General features: G+C 52.9%; 11 protein-coding genes across 11 annotated transcripts; 8 read left to right on the top strand and 3 right to left on the bottom strand.

Moving 5' to 3' along the window:
- Window positions 1–174: 174 nt before the first annotated feature.
- BGZ61DRAFT_371596 (uncharacterized protein) lies at window positions 175–504 on the bottom strand (the record flags this gene model as incomplete). The annotated part of the gene is made up of 1 exon (XM_046242113.1): window positions 175–504. A coding segment is annotated over one exon (330 nt), but the record flags the coding sequence as incomplete, so codon positions are not given.
- Window positions 505–1,011: 507 nt separating this feature from the next.
- Window positions 1,012–1,344, bottom strand: BGZ61DRAFT_371562 (uncharacterized protein; the record flags this gene model as incomplete). The annotated part of the gene is made up of 1 exon (XM_046242111.1): window positions 1,012–1,344. A coding segment is annotated over one exon (333 nt), but the record flags the coding sequence as incomplete, so codon positions are not given.
- A 1,139-nt stretch (window positions 1,345–2,483) lies between these two features.
- On the top strand, window positions 2,484–3,648 carry BGZ61DRAFT_594251 (prion-inhibition and propagation-domain-containing protein; the record flags this gene model as incomplete). The annotated part of the gene is made up of 4 exons (XM_046256836.1): window positions 2,484–3,036; window positions 3,085–3,156; window positions 3,204–3,525; window positions 3,590–3,648. The coding sequence occupies 3 exons, from the start codon at window positions 2,484–2,486 to the stop codon at window positions 3,461–3,463; spliced, it is 885 nt and encodes a 294-aa protein (XP_046095169.1). The 3' UTR covers window positions 3,464–3,525; window positions 3,590–3,648.
- A 2,398-nt stretch (window positions 3,649–6,046) lies between these two features.
- Window positions 6,047–6,199, top strand: BGZ61DRAFT_371598 (uncharacterized protein; the record flags this gene model as incomplete). Its single annotated transcript, XM_046242114.1, has 1 exon — window positions 6,047–6,199. A coding segment is annotated over one exon (153 nt), but the record flags the coding sequence as incomplete, so codon positions are not given.
- Window positions 6,200–9,665: 3,466 nt separating this feature from the next.
- Window positions 9,666–9,923, top strand: BGZ61DRAFT_309629 (ankyrin repeat protein; the record flags this gene model as incomplete). Its single annotated transcript, XM_046238792.1, has 1 exon — window positions 9,666–9,923. A coding segment is annotated over one exon (258 nt), but the record flags the coding sequence as incomplete, so codon positions are not given.
- Window positions 9,924–10,277: 354 nt separating this feature from the next.
- On the top strand, window positions 10,278–10,856 carry BGZ61DRAFT_371451 (ankyrin repeat-containing domain protein; the record flags this gene model as incomplete). The annotated part of the gene is made up of 1 exon (XM_046242104.1): window positions 10,278–10,856. A coding segment is annotated over one exon (579 nt), but the record flags the coding sequence as incomplete, so codon positions are not given.
- A 1,123-nt stretch (window positions 10,857–11,979) lies between these two features.
- BGZ61DRAFT_567908 (uncharacterized protein) lies at window positions 11,980–12,225 on the top strand (the record flags this gene model as incomplete). Its single annotated transcript, XM_046255983.1, has 1 exon — window positions 11,980–12,225. A coding segment is annotated over one exon (246 nt), but the record flags the coding sequence as incomplete, so codon positions are not given.
- Window positions 12,226–14,503: 2,278 nt separating this feature from the next.
- BGZ61DRAFT_567901 (uncharacterized protein) lies at window positions 14,504–15,993 on the top strand (the record flags this gene model as incomplete). The annotated part of the gene is made up of 2 exons (XM_046255982.1): window positions 14,504–15,788; window positions 15,838–15,993. The coding sequence occupies exons 1-2, from the start codon at window positions 14,508–14,510 to the stop codon at window positions 15,991–15,993; spliced, it is 1,437 nt and encodes a 478-aa protein (XP_046095164.1). The 5' UTR covers window positions 14,504–14,507.
- Window positions 15,994–16,164: 171 nt separating this feature from the next.
- On the bottom strand, window positions 16,165–17,786 carry BGZ61DRAFT_594247 (uncharacterized protein; the record flags this gene model as incomplete). Its single annotated transcript, XM_046256834.1, has 2 exons — window positions 16,551–17,786; window positions 16,165–16,469 (listed from the first exon to the last, which is right to left on the bottom strand). Exons 1-2 carry the CDS (start codon window positions 17,719–17,721, stop codon window positions 16,165–16,167), a joined length of 1,476 nt encoding a protein of 491 aa, XP_046095163.1. The 5' UTR covers window positions 17,722–17,786.
- A 162-nt stretch (window positions 17,787–17,948) lies between these two features.
- Window positions 17,949–19,091, top strand: BGZ61DRAFT_594246 (uncharacterized protein). The gene is made up of 4 exons (XM_046256833.1): window positions 17,949–18,147; window positions 18,206–18,427; window positions 18,483–18,752; window positions 18,806–19,091. The coding sequence occupies exons 1-4, from the start codon at window positions 17,968–17,970 to the stop codon at window positions 18,854–18,856; spliced, it is 723 nt and encodes a 240-aa protein (XP_046095162.1). The 5' UTR covers window positions 17,949–17,967; the 3' UTR covers window positions 18,857–19,091.
- BGZ61DRAFT_500074 (fungal-specific transcription factor domain-containing protein) lies at window positions 18,898–21,346 on the top strand (the record flags this gene model as incomplete). Its single annotated transcript, XM_046251504.1, has 5 exons — window positions 18,898–18,981; window positions 19,269–19,408; window positions 19,468–20,751; window positions 20,914–21,121; window positions 21,188–21,346. 5 exons carry the CDS (start codon window positions 18,898–18,900, stop codon window positions 21,344–21,346), a joined length of 1,875 nt encoding a protein of 624 aa, XP_046095161.1.
- Between the last annotated feature and the right edge of the window lie 110 nt (window positions 21,347–21,456).

Raw genomic sequence — 21,456 nt, 5'->3', positions numbered from 1 at the left:
GGGAGAAGTCAAGAACATGGTGTAATTTGGAGTCAAAGTTTCCGTGACTGCAAGCAGATCGGATGGTGCATCAGGATATTTGAACAGAAGTTTGGCGCCTTTTGCCTCCATGAAGAGCTCTGGGTCGCGAAAGTCTTGCAATCCTGGTTGGCGTACCGCTGCGAGCATATGGTCCTACAGTTGCTGCAAGCCTTGAGGTGGCAGGAAATAGGACATCCGTAGTTGGGTTCGATAACTAGGAGTCTCAAGCAGGCGATACTCCACCTGGGGAGCACGGCAGGTAGCTAATGCGTGACGATAACTTGCCGGCAAGTGCTGGAGCCGATCAACATCATAAACTTGACGGACAGCGGGATAGAAGATATCATCAAACCACCGCGAGAGCTGCTCGTCAGTTAACCGATAGAAGTCGCGGTGGCATGGCAAGTGTGGGAAAAACAGGTGGAAAGTGATGAAATCGGCGCCTTCGATCTTCGCGAAGATGAAATGCGGCATATCTTTCAGTCGTGACGGAATCAGTCGGGGCCGCTCCGGATCTGGATCCACGCGATCCAAGGTCAGGTGAACGTCTGTGCCAATATTCTGATGCTACTGAGGAGCAGAATAAAACCGAATCCCGTGGACTGCTGCTGCGGGAGAAGTCACAAAACCCAAGATGCTATCGATATCGAATGAAATGACCGGAGGAATTTGTTGCGTGTGTTCAGTGTGGAGGCAAGCCTGCTTGGGCTTACCATCGAAATGCTGCGTTGTGTCGCCAGCGAATAACTCTTTCCACTGACTAGGGCTCGGATATTGTGTCTCATTACAAGTTTGGCGGGTGAAGAAATGCTCTTTACCGAGTGTATGAGGCACGTTGCGAGGGAACAGTTGATCAAGCCCGTGATGGTTATGTGCTCCCTCAGCCTCGATGTGCGCTGCCAGAGATTCCCGATGCGCCTGGGTGCTGCATCCATAGACTCCGACCAGAAACTGCTGAATAAACTTCTGTGTGGCGTACTGCACATCATTCTAGGTATTGCCATCAATAAGATCTGCTTGAACTTCAGCATAGACCTCTGGGGTCTGAGACTCTGTCTGATCATCGCGCTCCTCGGCACTCTGGGCGTTGACTGGTTCCTCGTCGTAATAGGCTGGCTCGGTGTCGATTATGCCCGAATCATCATCTTCCTGACAAGGGGTGATAAAAGTGTCCCTGGAAGAGATTTCATCGGGTCCAAACTCCCCAGTGTCGGTCAATAAACTGTCCTCTACTTCGGTCTGCGCATTCTCTACTACCGGCTCAACTATTCGAGAGGACTCAGCCTGATGATCTGTGGTCTTAATATCTTGTTTCGCTTGTTGTCGCTGCCGGAATTTCTGGGTACGTTCCGCTTGCCGGCCCTCTAGGTCTGAGAGTGGGGATGGGAACGTGAGACTCAGCCAACCGAGTTCTGCCTACGGAGGGCCCTTTCAAAGGCTTTTTCCAAGCGCTAATCCAAAAAGGGCAAGCACGCTATTAACTCTAGGATAAGTACGTTAAGTTCTTCGCTTGTTTAACTCTCCACTAAAGACTGCTAAATTTACAGCAGGCTATAACCACTACCTAGCACTTTAGCCTCCCTATGACCCCTGAAGTTATAGGGGATCTAGCGGACAACTTGTTATAGCTAGCCAGCATGCCATGTACCTCAAGTAACTCACAAGGATTACAGGATGTGGCGCATTTAGCTTTGGAAAAGACTTTTGAAAGGGCCCTCCGTAGTTCTGAGTGGAATTCCAGCTATGTGACTGAGGTCGTGGCGGAAGCTGGTGAGCCGCGTGGCGTCTTACAGGACGGATGCCCCCGGGGGCCCGCTCCGGTCTGGGGCAGCGGTTATGGTGGGTTTTAACGATCGCGCTACGTGAGCCACACACTCCAGTCGCCCACGGAGGAGGAGTCAGCGATCCAACGCGTCCACGACACACTATGGCCCACAGTAGTGCTAGGGACCGCTGGCCGCGGACATCGACTGGACGAAGCACCTCCATACAACAGATTCATGTGCTCATTTTCAATATCAGCTGTAGGAGAGGTAGACATTTAGGGCGACTAGAGAAATAAACTTGGTTGGAAGTTGAGAAGAGAGCCATGCGATTCGGCTGTGGCGGCACGATACGTGGCAGGCTTTGATTGCAACACACTTGAGCTGCCACTACTTAAAAGGGGCGGCCAAGACGTTCGACTTTTAATGTATCGGGTTTCTGCATAGGACCGACTATTCTATAATACACGTCCAGAGCATTGCTTAAGTGGTCGCGGCGAGGTCATAGAGAGACATGATTAAATAGGAAAGGACGGCCGGATGGGAGGCTGTTCAGGTGCGAATTGGAGAAGGTGGGTGGTCCCACGCTCTGCATGCAGAGCAAACAGCCTCGCGGGGGATATATCGAGATGCCGCCTTCCACCTCGGCTCAAACCCATCAAACCCATCGCATCCATTACGTCCATCGATCGCACCGCCATGGAGGCTGTTGGTCTCACCGTCGGGGTCGTTGGGCTCGCTGGCCTCTTCAGCTCCTGCCTAGAGGCTGTGGACAAGGTGCAGACCTACCGATCATTCGGGCCCGACTCGCACGTACTAGACACCAAGTTCAAGGCTACCAAGGTCCGCCTCGAGGAATGGGGTCGGCGCGTCGGGTTCGAAGAAACGATGCGGTCGGAAGACCACCACCCTGCTCTCGACAACCGCGATATATTTGCGACGGTACGGGATATTTTACAGATCATTAATACTCTCTGTGATGCGAGTGACACGTCTGTACACCGCACCGGCCGGGCCATGACGCCAAGTAATGACGCCTCGTTGGGCTCGCTCCGACCCCAGCCTCACGGCACGAGGCGACGGAAACTGGTTTGGACGCTCTGGGGCAAGACAGAGCGCACAGATCAGGTCGAGCTGTTCGAAAAGCTGGTGCAACAACTGCACAACTTGGTGCCCGTCCATGCAGTGCAGGGGACGCGGCCGGTACACGAGCTGGACACCAGGCGCACCGACAAGCTCGCGTCCGGGTTAGGTGCGTATCTGAACGCTGCCTCGATGCTCGTCGTCTAACGGAGATCAGAAACTTCCTCAGGCCATGCTTGGCCCGCTGAGCTGCAGCGGATCCTCGCCCGGATCGAAGAGGCGAACAGAGGTAAGGCGTCATTTCCGAGCTTCTAGTGTCAAGCTAACGGAGCGAAGCCGAGACGCGACGGGCAATCCACTCCTGGCTCGGCCGCGGGTCCCCAAACGAACGCTACCATGACTCCGTCCAGAAGAGGCTTGTCGGCACCTGCGACTGGATCTTCCACCAGCCCGCATTCCAGAACTGGCTCGACCAAGAATTCCCCGCAGGCGCAAAGCTGCTGTGGATCAACGGACCCGCAGGGTTCGGCAAGACGATTCTGTGCGCGCACGTCGTCGAACACGAGTACGCTTCGGGTCCCCGTGTGAAAACTTAGGCTCCCCGTGTGCCTAGCCTAAGGAGGCAAGGCTTAACGCTAGTAATGCAGCTAGACGAGAGGTACAAGATTTTAATATAACGACTAACCAAGATATTATTCAGCCGAAGGCTGACTCTACATTAGTTCTTAAGTTTTCCCGAATAATGAGGGTTTGGTGCAGACAGGGATAAATAAGTTTCTCGGGATCTGATTGGTCCAAATTTTGTATTGCCGGTCGCTAAAGAAGGCTGGATTGGTTGGCAGCTCTAGAAAAAGTGGGTATCCGCAAGCCACCATCTGTCACTGCTTCTTTGTTTCTTTGTTTATCCGTACCATCGCCAAATTTGCCTGGCGATCTGTTCGTTTGCTTGGCCAAGCAACCTTTCTTCCATTATCGATCCCGATGCACCGTATGACTGAGGATGGATTCCGATTCTAGGGGTAATATGAGCCCTGGATCCGATTTTGGAGTCCATTGCCCGTCTTGCAACCAAATAAAACCAGCAAGTGACTTCTCTAGCAGGAGGAAATGATGGAAATCTGCCAATCAAACTACAGCCTGCCTGGAATGCCGGGACCAGCGCAATTCCGAGGTAACTGACATCATTGGTATAGTCTATATGCCTCCCTAACCTGATCAAGCGTGCCAGATCCAAAGGTACGGTCCTGACGTTGAGGCACCTGGCCGTCCGTCCTTCCTCAGCTGAGAGATCTGCCCCGAAAAGAACCGACGGAGATGCTGGCCTATCGCCTCCTAATGAGAGATCCGGAACCCAGCCTACATCGCCACTGAAGCTACGGCAACTTCATACAGCTAGGAGTTTATTCGGAGAGTCAATTAGCCAGCCGCACATAGTGCTGGGGACTCCAATTCCACCAACCCAACAAAGCACGCGGCATTTCCGTGTTCTAGCTCCCTCACCTCCCGTGCAGCCAACGGCGCATCCAATCGCCTCACATTCTGACCCATCTACTGTCCGAAGCAGCACAACTGGTTTGGATTACTCTTACTTGGCTGCTAGGTTCCACAGGGCCGGGAAGCATCCGAGACCCTCCCTGTGTTATCATGATGGAGTTTGACAAATACAGCGGACCGGTATTCCTGACCACCCCTGATGGCAAGAAGATTGTGCCGACTCTCCCAGTGGAGAGGGACTTCCTCATCGGAGCCACTCTCTGCGCTCGCACCCAGTTTCCCCTGATCGTATGCTACGCAATTACCGTGCACAAGTCACAAAGCATCACCGAAGACATGATAGTTACAGATCTGTCCTGCCGGGACTTTCAGACTGGTTTAAGCTACGTGGCTGTCTCTCGCGTGAAAACGCTCGACGGTCTGATGTTGGATGCACCATTTGATCGTAATCACCTGGTCTACGGGTCTCCCCCCGGATGGCATGAAGATGAAGATGAGGGATCAGGAGCTTAGGAAACGACAGGTGCTCACACGGAATCCGTACATGTCACATAATATCAAGAATGGCCATGGCAATGGATCAGTACGTAGATGATGCAGTAGTAGTAATAGCTTCCCGGCCCGCAGACACACAGCCTTCGGCTGAGGCTACCCCATGCACCCCATCGCCGCTCCAATGTGCATGGGGTGACGTAGTATTTTATACCTACAGTCCCTTTCCTTTTTAGCTTTCTGCCATCACCCCCAAGACTAAGCTAGCTTCGACGATAAGATGATATCGCAACTTTGCAACTACATGCCTTCCAGCGCATATCACGATGACCCCAGAAGCCTCGCCAGCGCCGCCTTCGCACCGGCCTTGGTCTCCCCTACAGTCACCCTCACCGTTGCCTTTATGGCTAGCATCGTCACCACCGCCGTCCCCGTCAGCCCAGCTGCTGCCCCCCTCATCCTCGCCGTCATCCTCGCCGTCAGCCTTGCCGTCAGCCTCGCCGTCATCGTCATCTATGCCGTCACGACCAACGCAGCCGGTACGGCGGAAGGAGCTGACAGCCCCCCCTACAATAGGCATATACCCAACCCACGAGGCTGCCTTTTCTGCTATGCAGGCCGACGGGAGAGAGCAGGGCTACGCTGTAGTCTACAGCAGGCCGAATAACTACCAAGATGGCAAGCCTCGTCGATACGAGCTTATCTATGCCTGTAGAGGCCGCCCTTTTATCTCAAGGTCTACTGGGCTTAGAAAGCCCTCAACCTGGAAGATAGGCTGCCTTTTCAAGCTTAAGCTGGTGTAGAAGAAGACTCTTGGAGACCAGTGGGTCATTGGTATCCTTTACGGTGAATATAATCATCTCTCTGATGTTCCAGGCAAATTTCCAGAATACCATGCCTTACAGCCGGGCCAGATTGATGCAATCCAGTCCCAGTCTTCTAGTTTGAAGCTAACGGCAAGGGCGATAAAGATATTACTACGAGCAAGTAATCCGAATATCCTTATAACCCTATAGGATATCTACAACATCCAAAGATCCGCACGAGAAAAAGCTACTGGGCACCTCACACCAACACAAGCTATAATCAAAGAACTTAACGAGGATAGCTTCTGCCACGCTAAAGTCCTTAATGATAATAATAGACTGCAATATCAGCTTGTCAACGTCGATTACGACTTTAAGATGTAATTCCGATTTCCTCACATTATGATATTTGATGCTATATATAATACCAACTGCTTTGGCCTCAAGCTGCTCCAGATCAACAGCATCATATCTATAGGATCAGTCTTTCCTATTGCCTATAATCTTACCCCTTCAGAAAGTATGCCTTTTTTCACCTAGGCTCTTTACTGCTTGAAGGAGTGGTTTAAGCTGCTTTCTGATACTCATGAGATGCCTGAGGATGCCTTTTATCCCCATATTATTATCACTGATTTTGCTGCTACAGCTTGTGTGGGCGTGGACTCAGTCTTTTCTAATACTCAGAAGCAGCTATGCACTTAGCATATCAGAAAAAACATCTTAAAGGCCACTAAGGAATGCTAGATCAGCTCAAAAAGAAGCAACTTACGCCTTTAAGATTTTATTTCTAATAATAATAGCCCTACTGAGGACCTCATCCAGCAGCTTGCCGAGCAGCCTGCACAGCAGCCTATGCAGAACAGTGAGTCCCCAAGCACAGCAGACTTCAGCAAGACATGGAAGGCTGTTATATATACAGCAACAGTAGAAGAGTGTGATGAGCAATGGAGGGAGCTTGCAGCAGACTTTGCTCACCAAGAATGTATATGCCACTTCTTTTTCCTTCCCACTTTACTAACTGCCCTCTCTAGCCCTAATTTCCTATCTCAAAGACACCTAGATCCCCCTCCGCGCACAGTAGGCTCATACATACACCAAGCATTATCGCAACTATAGGCATACTACAACTTCGCCCTGCAAATCACTTCATGCTAGTACGAAATCCCTCCTTCAAAATGCCTCACAGACCCTCCATCAGCTATTCTACACCCTAAAGCTCCAGAAGGAGCTTCTTGATAAGAAATTCAAAGAAGAAATCAACCACAAAGCTCGCCGTATTCATAATAAATACCGGCATGAGTTATTAATCGATGTAGCCGAGAAGATATCGTAAAAAGGGCTTGCCCTTATACATCAGCAGTATCTCATAGCTAAAGAATCCAAGCTGCATCCTATTAACTGCCCAATTGGGGTCTGTAGCAGTGCTTTTAACAATCAATACGGTCTGCCCTGCAAGCATACTATTTACAACAATTATCTCAAGGTTAACAGCATTGGAAGAAATAGAAAAGTTATTATCCTACAAGGTCTTGATATTTCCTAATTCAATAACTAGTAGGTTCTTCATATTGACCTTGTGAGTATTTCTAATCTAATTCTCTATATATTTACTAAGGATTTAGGATGAGCTTGACCCATATCAACGAATTCGCAATCCTATGATCATTCCTCGAAGAAGGCAGCCGCAAAATACCGCCCTAACAATCCCACCACCGGCAACACAGTCACAGCCGGCGAGACTATCGCAGCCGGCACCACAGCCAGCACCGCAGTCAGAATCAGCAACACCAACGCCGACGAGGCAGTCACGGCGCCGAGGACCTAGCTTACGAGCTAATAACCTCGATGTATTATCACAAGCTATTCAAGGGATCGTTCAAGACAAAATAACACAAATACAGCCGGCAGCTACACAAGATATAATACAACAGCCCGTTATTCCACAAGCAAATACGCAATCTCGAACTACCCAACAATCAGCTACATCACAGATTGAGATGAAGAGGCTACCATCAAGCTTTGAGTACTTTAGTCCTCCACCGTCATCTCAACAAGCACCTCATCCCGGACCAAGAGAGTATCCGCGTTATTTCCCTCCGGCCGGAAGTCAGCCTCCCTTAGAGGACTTACTCCCTTCAATCAAGACCAACAGTCCTAGATCTTTCGCACAGAACCCTACATCACAGGCAGATACCATAATTGTAGAGGGCTACGAGGAGAGTCAGCCAAAACATCAGAGACGGCAACATCGGGTCAAAAGAGGTAACCTACTGCCATACAAGCAACAGGTTGTCTTCGAGTAATAGTGTAGTTGTTGGAGTCTTCAATAAAGGATATCACGTAGTTTGTTAATACTTCCTAATCGGGAAATTGAAATCGTAAGCGCGATCCCTTATTCGGCAGGCGGTGATGGCTAGCGTGCACTATTCCTAATTAGGTTAATTACACGGGGAGCCTAAGTTTTCACACGGGGACCCGAAGCGTACTCGTCGAACACCTCTCGTCCACCCTGAAGACACCCGTCACCCATTTCTTCTTCTCATCCGACCTCGAGAGCCGCGAAGACCCTGTCGTGGCCGTACGATCATGGATTTCCCAGGTCGTGTCGCAGCACGAGGGCGCGTTCGAGCACGTCCGCCAGAAATGGGAGGCTGATTAGGATCCCGTCGCGACCCGTGCGAACGCCGTCACGCTCTTTACACAGCTCCTCCGCGTTGTTCCCGGCTGTACGTTCATTGTCGACGGTCTAGACGAATGCACTTACTTGGACGACAGAAGCACGTCGGTCACCAAATTCATCGAAACTGTTAAGAAGGCGGTTGTTGGGACGAACACTCGTGTTCTCGTGGTCAGTCGCGCCGAGCCAGAGATCCGAACCGCCCTCACAGACGACACACCCGAAAGCTTTGCCGAATACGAGATTGCACCCGATGACGTACGATCCGACACGACCGCCTATTCCAGAGACATCGTCGACAGAAAACTACCCAACAAGAGCGACGATGTCCGATCGACCCTCTCCGAAGCAATGGCCGATCGATGCGAAGGCCAGTTCCTCTGGCTGAAGATGCAGGAGAAGTCTTTGAGGAAAGGGATGAACAAGAAACAGCTCCAGCACACCATCGAAGAAACTCCGGCTGGGCTGGACCAATTATACGACCGAAGCTGGCAGAGAATCACCCAGGCCCGAGAGGGAGAGAGGCAACGTATCTACGCCCTATTGCGCTGGGCGGCATTCGCACTACGGCCCCTGACAGTCTGCGAGGTCACCGAAGCTGTCCTTATCGACGAATCCGAAGACCTACCCATCGAAGATCTCCCCGACGCTGTGGATGACGACTACATCGACAGCGAAATAGTCGGTCTTTGCGGGCCTCTCTTGGAGGTCAGAAGCCAGCACTCGGACACCTCCGCTGGCCTACGAACGGTGCACCTGACGCACTTTTCTGTCAAGCAGTACCTGCTGTTTAATCTCCCCATGCCCGGCGGGATCCGGGAGAACGAGCGCGTGCGGGATGAATACCAAAACACCTTGCTCGCCAAGGCCTGTCTTTGCTATATTAATTTCCAGCGAGTTTGGCAAGAGGCCCCAGATCACCCGCCCTGTCTCGACATGACATTCCGCGACTACGCAGCAGCGTCTTGGCATCATCATATCAAGTCAGGCTTGCGCACCGATGGGGAGACGTCGACGCTTGCCATCCGATTCCTTGATAGAAGCAACCACGCCTGGAATGCTTGGAGGGCATGGTACGATGAACAGGATGCTGGACTTCAGAAACTTGGGACTGAATCCACCTCACCAGGTCCGCTTTATTACGCAGTGGAGCTCGAGTTAACAGGTGTAGCGACCATTTTGGTAAAAGAACAGAGTTGTGACGTGAATGAAAGAAACGACCTTGGAAGATCAGCTCTCCACGTTGCATGCGCAAAGGGGAACAAAGAAGTTGTAAAAATACTCCTTGATGCGAACGCCGACATATCAACTACCGACAAGAATGGGTGGACGCCATTACATGCAGCATCAGACAAGGGACACATCGAGGTGGTCAAGCTGCTCATTGAGAAGGGTGCTAGCGTTACAATCACAGATGAGGACGGGTGGACGCCATTGCATTTGGCATCACAGGATGGGCACATCGAGGTGGTCAGGCTGCTCATCGAGGAGGGTGCTTGCGTCGCAGTTACTACCAATGCCGGGTCGACGCCATTGCATTTGGCATCACAGGATGGACACATCGAGGTGGTCAAGCTGCTCATCAAAAAGGGTGCTGGCGTCGCAGTTGCTACCAATACCGGGTCGACGCCATTGCATTTGGCATCACGAAATGGATACATCGAGGTGGTCAAGCTGCTTATCGAGAAGGGTGCTGGCGTCGCAGTTGCTACCAATGCCGGGTGGACGCTATTACATTTAGCATCACAGAATAGATACATTAAGGTAGTCAGACTACTTATTGAGAAGGATGCTAGCATTACAATCACAAATAAGGACGGGTGCACAGCATTGCATTTGGCATCACTTGATAGACACATCGAGGTAGTCAAGCTGCTCATTAAGAAGGGTGCTGGCGTCGCAGTTGCTACCAATGCCGGGTCGACGCCATTGCATTTGGCATCACGAAATGGATACATCGAGGTGGTCAAGCTGCTCCTAATAACTCTGGGCGTTGAAACTAGCAGGGCAGACAATCATGGTCGTACAGCGTTGTTCTTCGCTTCCAGATGTGGGTACAACAATGTGGTTCAAGCGCTGCTTGTCGATGGGCGGATTGACCCGGGCATCAGGGACTGGTATCGTTCGACATCGTTGTTTGCTGCCGTGAGGAACAACCACTTCGAAGTGGTGGAGCTTTTACTCGCGGCCGGAGGCATGACTATTGAGGGCCAGGACGGTTTTGGCCGGAGTCTCTTCTGGTGGGCTCGGCGCACTGGCAATCTTCGAGTCCTTCAGCTCCTAGTGCAGCATGCCGAAAGCACCGGCAGTCCTATCCCCGACGACCCTGCTCCTGTCAATACCATCTCTATTCCGGTTGGTCATGAATCCGCTTGGTGCGACGCCTGTACACTGAGCATCCGGGAAGGCTGTGGGTATTCTTGCAGAGTGTGCGACAGCGGGGATTTCGACTTGTGCGTCGAGTGTTTTGACGGAGGTATCCGATGCCGTGACATCTCCCATGTGCTGGTGCCTCGGTGAGCGCCCAAAAGACCTATCCCTAATGGCCTACGCAGCTGTATGATGTAAGTTGATTTAGAAGATCGCACTAAGTATGCACAAGTTCATAAATTTCAACTGCTCGACCTCGTCAGAGTCTTTTGGCAGTCCGATGTTGGCAGTGAATACATATCTAATTTAAACCGGCCGTAAGTCATGTCCCGGCAAAGATTCGCATGGCTGGACGCCGTATGGTGGGCCGCCAGGAACGGGCGCAAGGCCGTCGTGCAGCAGCTCCTCGACCGGGGCGCCCACACTGAGGCCGCGGACAAGTACTTGGCCAGACGCCGCGCCGTCGTGCGGCACTGCAATTCCATAGTGCTTAGCCTTCATCGACTACGTCGCCATAACCTCCCGATGTATGACCGGGTGGCTCGGTGACAGTGTGGCTGTGCAGGGTCCCGCACCGCCCAATGCCACGAAACACGGCTGTTCCTCTAGTCTCCGAGAGGCAAACTTAATCGCCAATGTAGCTGACGTCGGAAAGAGGCACGTGAGGCGCGGCAGCCACTTGGCATCCACCGCCAAAATTAAGTTGTGGCACCCACAGCATAGCTATCTCAGCACCCACACCGATGATCATGAGGCTTGCTGGCGAACCAAACAGATTCTTCATAGATGAATTAGGTTAGATAACGTAGAACGGTCGAAAACATTAAAATCATCACGAGGTCATTATTTTTCTGCCATCTCAGAGAACGGACTCGCTCGTCGGATGTCTTCAGTTCCGCCTCCCGGCTACGCTCACCGTTCTGTTGGTAGTATAAATCACCGCAGTATAAATCACCGCATTTATGCCTCGATTGCTGTGCGTCTTGCAGAACCTGTGATCCAATCGTACAGACATGACCCGTCTAACAGTCATTGATCATTCCATAATACGATGCAAAACACAAGTCTAAACTCTGAAAAGCATGATCAGAACATTTATTCTGCATTACACCCTCTTCCCCAGGAAATTAGGGCAGCAACTACGAACACGGGCCAGTTTCGCGATGACTTGAGCAGCCCCCGCATACGTACGCTGAATGAGAATGTAGCAGGCTGCTCACAAGCAGAACAAGCCCTCCGGACATGAGTTAAGCTCAAGGCTCCAAAACGAGGCGATTTTGAAAGCACAACCCAATTCCCAACAGAACTTATTGATGCAGGCCAGCAAGCATCTGCAGGGGGAGTACACGTGATTGAGGACATCAGTATGGGCAGTGACGGCCAACAAATACTTGTTTTTACGACCGGGGAGCTCGTCGAAGCGAAAAGGGTGACGGCTGGTAATAGGGTAATACAATTTATTGGGTCAGTTTCGGATGAATCACTACGGGTTTACCTCAAGTTGCAAATAAAAAAATAGCTGCAGTATATCTCGACTAACAAAAATAACTGAAGGAAGCACAGCTGGCGGATCAGATTGACGCGGGGATGTTGAGGCTTAAGCAGTCCTTCGCAGCAAAATTGTTACTGGTGAAAATCTTCTAAGCAACCACCAATATTTAATGATAAAATCCTTTCCCGAGCCTAGCAGCTGTTCGGCGCGAGCGTTGATCATGATTGTCACGACGTAGGATGTTCTTGTGTTCAGCGTGGACGAGTGGCATATTAGTAGCAGCACCACACTTATCGAGGAGGAAATAGACGGCCAGAACATATGGGCAATCTGGCGAGAGAAGAGTAGACAAGGTCGCCACTGTGGTCACGATCTTAGGACCACTACTCGTTGAAGCATCACTTCTGCGGCTTTAAAAGCAACAATCCTATTGTTTTTGCCCTTGCCTGTCACGGGCCAGGGCCCATATCCTTGCGGCTGTGCCGCAAGACGTACGAGGTACGGTTGGATGGATGGATTTTATTTCGCCCGGAGGGAAGTCCCTATAGGGCCTTGACACAATCTAGTTCACATTTCAGTACATTTGGTACCTGACACCCCAAGCCCCACGGATCGTCGTCTCATCGCTTGCTGCTCAACCTCGTCGCTGCATGTCCATGACAGGCCTGCTTGAAGGCCAAATTCTGCAAGTGTTCAGCATCCTATCTTCAGCAGCTGAAGCACGGTCTGCCAAAATCGAGGCTGCTTTGTGTTAGTAGAGTCGCACGCTAGAGGTTAGTTTGCCGATGCCGCTGGTCTGCGCCCAGCCTGTTTGTCGCGATAGCAAATTTGATTGCTGCACGCACAGCCTGCATGTTTGGCGTCCATTTTTCGTCGTCCGAGGCAGCTTTTCCTCCCAAGAAGAACGATAAATTCCCAATCTTTGTTCGCGAGCATTTAAACATGGCTTCCCGTTGCATTGTCCACTTTTTGCATCGGAAGAGGAAGTGCTCAATCGTCTCTGCTGCTTGTCCACAATCGCATATGTCCGATTCCGCTGCCCCTATCCTGTGAAGATAACTGTTCAGTCGCATCATCCCGGTCCGAAGCTGGGCTATCACGTCCGATTCTTTTCTTTTTAGCGAGTCGTATAGTGCACGGGTGTGCTTGCCCGGCAGCGCCTTGTCGATGCGCTTTGAGTACTGTCCAACCCCTTCCGGAAGTCGCCCGCACTGCCGTTGTTGGAGGAGCGCCAGTCGAAGTGTTGTGGACCTTGCTTGGTACGACGGTGTCTCTACCATGCACTCTGCTTTGGTAGCTCTCTGCGCTGCTGCCTTGGCCATCGGTCCCAATGCAAAACCTTCGGCCTTAGCCGGCACCCACATGACTCTAACAGAACAGCCTCTTTTCCGAAGGCACTTGGTGCGGTCGTATATCTGACGGATAGTGCATTGACCGGATTGCTGCCGAGGCCTCCTGATCACTTCCACGGCCGAGCGGTTGCTCGTCATGACCGTTACGTCCCGAAAAGGAAGCCTGGGCGGCGTGCACTCCAGCGCCATCGCTATTGCTGCTAGTTCCGCTGTGTACGGATTCTGCTCGTCTCCGGGCCCGAGAGTGACGGAATAGCTGGCAACCACCTCGCCTGCGCTGTTGCGAGTCGCGTTGCGCGCGACGCCTCCCATTCCCACTATGCCGCCCTTCTTCGAGCTAGACGTTGCTATGATGATGCCCTCAACGTCGTTTGGTGCCTTGGCTGCCTTCGCTGGGCGATAGGGGGCACTGTTGCATAACCCCCCGGTCGTTTCCTTTTGGGTTTAGGCGCTCAACTCCTTAGTCATCTTGGTACTTTGGGACGCCATGGGATATGTACCGCGGACTAGCAGCGGGCTCGCGCGGTAGCATTCTGCCATTGACTTTCATGCTCACCACATCAGTCGATAAATGGTGGACTGGTTGCTACTACCAAAATAGTCACAAAATATGTCCAGAAGATGGTTCTGACAATCTGAGTTGGCCTCGAATCCAATGCCGTTTGCTATTTCGCAATTAAAATGCACCTATTCCAGAAATCGCGAGCGCTTAATTACCCATTCATCTTGACCTCCGGATAAGGAGCAACTTGGTGAGACTACAAAGGGTCACCGCAGTGATCCCGCTCCTAGTCCGCAGCGGATTAGCGCAGTAACCTCCTGCTCAAATGAGTCTAGCGACTTCATCCACCATAGGAAAGGGTGATATTGATTATTCTTGTTAAATTAAAACCTCAGTGGAAACCAGATTCACCCCTTTCTCTCCTTTCCGACTTTCACCTCCTCTCTTCAACCGAAATGAGCCCTCCAAAGATTCCCCCCGAGCATGTCTATTGCGTCCAAGCCGGAAAGAAACATCATGAACTCTTCACCACGACGTATGTTGGCGCGAATTATTGTGGCCGTTGCGGCTTAGCCAACCCCTTTCGGCTCCAGCATCAAGCCAGGTCCAAAACTCCGGCACTTCCGGGCCCATACGATGAGGTGGTGGAGGTTGAGGACTCCCCGCCACGGCCAGTCAGTCCAGCAAGCCAGCTGCTGCGTGAAAGACCGAAACCCGTGTCATTCATCAGCATTGGACGCACGGCTCAACTGCTCCCCAACGAAGTGTCTGCTCCCGGCACGGTGAATACACGAGCACGCATACCTCCTCCTGAGGCGCCGGGCAATCCCCATTTCATGACAGTTGCATCAGCGGCCAGTCGGGCCATTCAGGATACAAAAACCAGTGCCAGAAAGCCTATGAGGCAGCGGACGGGGTACCAGTGGGTACATATAAGTCTCCTGCTTGTGAGCTTGGAGACCAGGTATTTCAATGGGCTTGCAGTGGAGGTTCCGGAGACGGTGCTGCCTCTGAAAGATACAGTGATCAAGTTTTCCTCGTCAGATTTACTGACTTGGCCCTCATTCACCGCGATTTTGTTCGACTATCTCCGTCCGCTCCCGCCCACAATCGATCTTACGAACCGAGACCTATGGAGCCTTTCTTACGCTTCGAGCTTCTCTGGCAAGAAGATCGTCACCGTTCCGAACACCGACAAGTACACAACCCCGTCGAGTATGCTCGCCTCGGGGCACTTCGGCAACAATCAGGCAGGACAGTTGAAGGTGCTAGTCGTCCTTACATCCACGGATGTAGTCGACAAGCAGGAGCCAGTCACACCGCTTAGGCCAGATGAATACTCCACGCCAGTCAAGGAAGAAAAGAAACGGAAGGTCAAGCAAGAAGACCCGAGTCCTGCGCCCCGGCGCAAAAAGCGCATCAAGCAGGAGGAACATGTCAAGAAGGAGAGTCGCACCGGGGACACGTACAAGGTCAAGCAGGGGGTACACATCAAGGTGAAGCCGGAAGAGCCTGTCCCGACTGCCTCCCGCCAGAGCCCAACGGACGATGAGCTTGAAGATATCGTTGAGGAGATCATTGTGCACGAAGATGTGGCAGACCTCTGTGAAGTGGAAGATCCGCTTCGTGATCTATTGTTTGACGGCATCCCTGGCGATAAGGGGAGCGGAGGTATGGCAGGTGACGGAGATGTAGTGGACGGGGGAGATGATGAGGAGATTTTGGTCCCGGAGTTTGTAAGAGACTAAATTACCTTATTGTAGAGTCTAGTTCTAATACTACTAGGTAACCCGAGAGTTCATTGCTCAGAGTATTAATAGCAATCAAGCTCGACTGCCCGGCACTGATATTGATGAGGCGCTTCCACCAGCACGATCCACACGCTTCAAAGGGACAAAGATCCCTGCAATATTTGCTGTCCGACATAATAGGAAGGATTGACTACTCGGCTTCCTTATCTGAAGTCTCGCCATCCTGCTCATCATTACTTATTCCCTCCATATCGTTCCCTTCTTCGTCCTTATATCCTAGTTTAACAAGTGGTTGCTCTGCTGGTTCCCTATCTCCAAGTTCATTGTGGAAAGCCTGATTTGCTCGGTTGTATAATACTTCCTATATGCGTTTAGATTCGTGAACCCGCAGAGAAACGGCAGGGCTTATATATTCGGCAACGCCCCCTGTTGGCGCTTTGCGATATGCCAATGTAGGCTGTCGGCTACTTTCGATGTGCTGAATGATTCTATCTCGAAGGCCCAGGTAGAATCGCTTGAAAGGCCGCAGCTTGTCTGGCTCCTGGTGAGTCCCATGGACGACGTCATCGTAGCCCATTTCGACGAGAACTTGGCGACACCAATCCTTTGTCTGTGGCTCCAAACAACTGCTAATGTCGATATCAGCCAGTGGTCTGTGCAGTCCCTCTAGAACCGAGCGGTTAATGGGGATCCCCCAGTTGCATGCCTTCTCTGGGTCCGGGTAATGGTAGTTCATCCAGGGCTAACCGTGGACCACGTGCGGACGGTTCTTCTGAAGGCGGATCCGATGAATGTTCCACGCCTCCACAAAGTCGAAGAGTTCTTGGCGTAATATATCTTCGAAGACGGCATAGATGGCGATCTGATCCTCCAGCACATCGCCGTCGAAGTCCCCGTCCCTGGCAAGCTCCCCAAAGTAGTCCACCCACTGCCGGGAAGATACATGCAGCATGCGCTCCCACCAACTTTCGATCTTGACATTCTTTGTGCTCGGTGCGGCCTTATAGGAATCCTTTAGGCGCTTCCCTTGCTGGAAAACCTTCCCGTTCCACTCCACCCGTCCGTCTGCCGCCAAAGCAAAATTCCAATGAGCTGCAGCGATTAGCGGCGTCTCGCTACCTCTGTCTGCCTGCAGATACCATAGCCGGAAGCTATATATATCGCATACAGCCAAATACTGCTTCAGAACGCTCAAAGCAGTTGTAGCAGAGTGGCCAACATAAAACCAGATAATGTTACGCGAGTAGGCGTCGATTGCAGTATATATCTCGAATCCGTACGCCTTGAGCTTGTCATAACCATCAATACACCACTGGTAGTTCGGACCAGGGACAAGAAAATGTCCTTTCTTCCTCCGAAACATCCTTTTCCGGATCTCGACCTCGTTCGGGAACATGATTTTGTACATCGCAAAGAGAGGATCTCTTGGTACCCAGAACTGCCTTTGCTGGCGAAGATAAGGCTGTAGGAGGCTTTTGCCATATCCGGAAATGGCATTGGAACGTCGTGTCATTTCGATAATAACCTTCTCTGTCTTCTCCAGCAACGCAAGGCGCTCCTCATCGCTATTAAGCCTGCGCACCCAGCGGCGGTCTGGGTGAAGCCTGATGCGCTTCAGACCTCGTTTCGTGATCGGCCAGCCCTGTCTCTGTAGAACGCTCAATGTCTGCTTCTCGCTAAGCCCAACACGGAATATCAGGTCGCGGGTGGCCTCTATAAGCTCTGGACTCTCTTTGGTACGGGCTTGCTGGCGTGGGAGATGCCAGCTTGCGATTCGGCGAGAGATTGTGCTGAGATTGACGATGACGCGATGATGCTTCCGAAGCTTGTACTGAATCCTGCTTCGCGAGACGCCGTTGAGGTAGAGATGAGTGACATAGTCGCGGTATTCATCGATTGGGTTGGGCGGACGTGCCATGTTTGCGCGGTGAGGTCGAAAGAGTGTGGACGATCTGCTTCGTCCTGACAGCCAGAAAAGGGTGTGATGAGGCTGGCTTTCCGCACTGGTCCGCAGCGGTTTTGCAGCTGGCCCGAAGCGGTGACTGACCTGGAGGGGCTTAGCGTCAAGTTGCTGATTGGTGGAACCCCACCAAACCAGGGGCAGGACCAAATATCTACAGAACCTAGATCCCTTCCAACCCTGTTCCACCTTCCCTTTTGTATCATGTCCGTGGAAAGTCTCGTGGCCAACGACGGCGCCATGTCCACAGGCGATACAGTCGTCGTAAGTGAGACCACGACCGCTGGCACGACAGATGGGGACTCTCGCAGCCGGAACGCCCCAGTGAAGGGGAGCAGAAGATTGATCCAACCCAGTATCCGCAAACCCGCGGCGAAGATTACCGTACGATCCAGTAAGTCCTCATGCGAAGCGACGGATGCTAACTTGCCTGTCCGAGCAGAAGAAGAAGCAGACGAAGAAGGCCCCTCCCCGTGGTTCGGTGCGTCACTTCCCGTGCCGGCCCTGCGTCACCCGCGCCACAAGGGCTCCCGGCCATGAATGTGCCTCTCAAGACAGTATGCTTGGTTTCCCAAGGCCGTACACCTCCTACGCTGACATGCACGGAGTAGATACAGGTGCTGCGTGCTGGGACTGTGCAAAGACCGGCCACACATGCAGGCCGGTAAGACATCTCTGCTCTGTCAGGTAACAAGCCACTGACCAATCTGCGTTGCTAGGTCCCCACTGCGGCTCATGCTGCTGTGCGTGCCTTTTGGGACCTGAACCGGCAGTTCAGTGGCGTGAATGACGATCCGGATGATGCCTGGCGCGCTGCTGCGCTGCGCGCCGCACAGCAGTTACGAGCTTGCGGTAGTGGTGCGGCTCCTCCTGCCGCTCCAGTACCAGCTCCTGCTTTGGATTCGTTTGGGGAGGTATTAGAGAAGAGTCTCGAGGAGAGAAAGGTTATAGCGTTGGAGGCCATCGCCGGAGCTGCTCGGCTCTGGGTTGTAAGTGTGATCAAAATCAACAGATGCAATGCAACTACTAACTCAATGTTTAGCAGCTCATTCAGCAAGGCGAAGACGATGAAGAGGAGGATGAGGATAATTGAGAAGGGGCATAAAGCTTAATGCCGCTTTGAACAGAATAGAAATGCAATCTGCTGGTCCGCTGCGGGCTCGCTGCGGCGACTGTATCTTCCCTGTCACTCGCAAAAATCAAGAAATTCAAGCTGAGGTACCTAGGCCAATGTACTGCGGGTCAGCGCGAATATGTCTCTAACCTAATTTGGCACCTGCGTGGTGATTTTGGGGGTTTTGCAACAGTGACCCCTATAGCCTGTCGTAGTCACCGCAGAAAGCCCTCGGTCACTCCGAACTCGGATGGACACAACCAGGCCACCCCTCGCCCTCACCATCCGCAATACCCACCACCCCCAATGGAAATCATCACGCCCCAGGACTACCGGAACAAAGCCCGCACGCGCCGGCGCCGCAGACTCCAGCCCTGCGACGCCTGCCAAGTGCAAGACGCGCTGCGTGAGCAAAGACGGCGACGGCGACTGCGTCCACTGCCAGCTCCGGGCCAGCGCCTGCACCTTCCGGCACTCTCCCCCGGAGCGCCAGGCCACCACCGGCGCAGGCAGCAGCAGCGGCGGCGCCGCGTATAGCCTCAGCGGCGACGAGCGCGCTCCGGGCGCCTCCAGGATGGCCAGAGCTCCAGCCGGAGCCTCAGCCGGAGCCGCGACGAGTCGCAGGACGAGGTCCAAGTGCTCGTCTCCAAGATGCAGTCGCCGGTGCAGTCGTTCATCTCGCCCGCCGAGGCCGGCGCCTCCGGGAACAGCAGCAGCCAGTATCTCCACCAGGCGCCGTCCGTCATCGTGCCGGAGCTCGTCGAGCCCGATCCCGATCCGCTGGAGCGGACGCTGGGCTGCTCGTCGTTGCGCTTCTCGGAGCTGTACGGCTTGGGCAGCGACATGGAGCCCATCCTGATGCGCCACCGCCCATACGACATTTACACCCACGAGTTCAGCCTGGAGACGCACTCGATCCGCCGCGTGCTTGAGTACGACGAGGGCCAGGAGTATCCCGTCACCTTCCACCTGGCTGCCAACGAGAAGGTAGTCAACCCGCACTCAACGCACGCCCTCGTCGACGCCATCGAGGCGTGCGTGCGCCCTCACGGCCAGAGACTCCTCAACTTGTTCTGGCGCCATATCCACCCATGCTATCCCATCGTGTCTAAGGACGCCTTCATCAGCATCCACCGCCAGTCCTACCGCAATACCACCGCCGCCCTGCTCGGGGCCATCTACCTATCCGCCATCCGCTGGTGGGACTACGACCCTGAGCTCTCCATCCATGCACCCCCCAATTCAGCTCTCCTGCGCAGAATGCTGCGGTCCGCTCTCCCATCGTCATATCACCGCCCTAAGCTCTGTTCTATCCAGGCCGCCCTCCTCCTTCTGCAGTGCCCGCCCGAGGATCCCCTCAACCCCGATCACACCTTCCAATGGGGCCTTACCTGCCAAGCGCTCGCCATTGGCCAGAGTCTCGGGCTTCACCTCGATGCCACTAACTGGACCATCCCTCTGTGGGAGCGCAACGTCCGCAAGCGCCTGAGCTGGGCTCTCTTTATGCAGGACCGCTGGACTGCGCTGGCATACGGCCGCCCCGTACATATCCACGAAGACGACTGGGCGGTCAAGGACCTCACTCCCGCCGATTTATCGGACTGTGAGTGTGAAGTATCAGCGGTCACCCCAGGCCCAGGCCCTGACAATCATGGCAGATCCATCGCGTCCACAGGCATAGAGCAGTATATGCAGATGGTGCAATTAACAAAGATTCTTTCCGCTGTCTGTTTGAACTTCTACACAGCGCGGACATGTCGCGAGCAGGACACCGTTACTCTCTTCGCCAAGGCCAGGCCGCTCATCGATATGCTCACTAATTGGTATCATAGCATTCCTCCCACACTCCAGATGAATATCATCTACCAACGCAAGTTATGCTTCCACGGCTATCTCCACTAATCCTATTACGGCGTGGCTATAACACTGCTCCGCCGCCTCATCCGGTCCACCGCACTCCCGCCACGCTGCACAGACGATCGCGCTCTCTCCGACATCCGTCAGATCGCACTCCAGACTGCCCAGAGCGCTATCAGCTTCGTCACCAACCTTCGCCCAGACCACCTCGAGGCGTTCTGGTACTTCATCTCGCCCTACCTCTTTTCCCTGGTCGGCTCCTTCACGACCCTGCTCCTGGTAACATCTCTATCGTACCAGGAGCGCCACTTTTGGCAGGAAACCCTTAACTCATATCTATGGAATCTGCGCATGATGAGCAAAAGCCACAAACCTATGCAGTATGCCGTGAATCGCCTCGAGGGTGCCATCCTGCGCGGCTTGGAGCACGCACTGGCTGTCAACTTCATCTAGCCCCTTAACGGCAAAGTTAGCCCCATGGTGGGGAATTATGCATTTGATGTCTATGAATATACCGACTTTGGTGATTGGGGCCTGGCTGTGGGGGACAAAGAAGCATATGATCTCCTCAGCGGTCTGGCCGTGCCGCCAGATCCCATGATGCCCAGATAATTAGTCTACGGCAGAGTCTCTTGGTTTAGGAAGGCTTGAGGATTAGATGAGTAGTTTGGGTTCAAGATACTGGTACTACAGTAGCAACGAGCCGTTATATCTATCAACAC

Source organism: Ilyonectria robusta, assembly GCF_021365365.1.
Source record: "Ilyonectria robusta strain PMI_751 chromosome Unknown BGZ61scaffold_46, whole genome shotgun sequence".
Lineage (NCBI taxonomy): Eukaryota > Fungi > Ascomycota > Sordariomycetes > Hypocreales > Nectriaceae > Ilyonectria > Ilyonectria robusta.
The sequence above is the reverse complement of the archived record's forward strand: the minus strand, read 5'-3'. Positions and strand labels throughout refer to the sequence as shown.

What these genes read in the sequence shown, in the direction of transcription:
- BGZ61DRAFT_594246 (XM_046256833.1), top strand. Translation starts at nt 17,968, where the DNA reads ATGTCCGTGGAAAGTCTCGTGGCCAACGACGGCGCCATGTCCACAGGC. An exon ending in AACCCGCGGCGAAGATTACC is followed by an intron (nt 18,148 to 18,205) that starts GTACGATCCAGT and finishes CTGTCCGAGCAG; the next exon opens with AAGAAGAAGCAGACGAAGAA. An exon ending in CCGGCCACACATGCAGGCCG is followed by an intron (nt 18,428 to 18,482) that starts GTAAGACATCTC and finishes CTGCGTTGCTAG; the next exon opens with GTCCCCACTGCGGCTCATGC.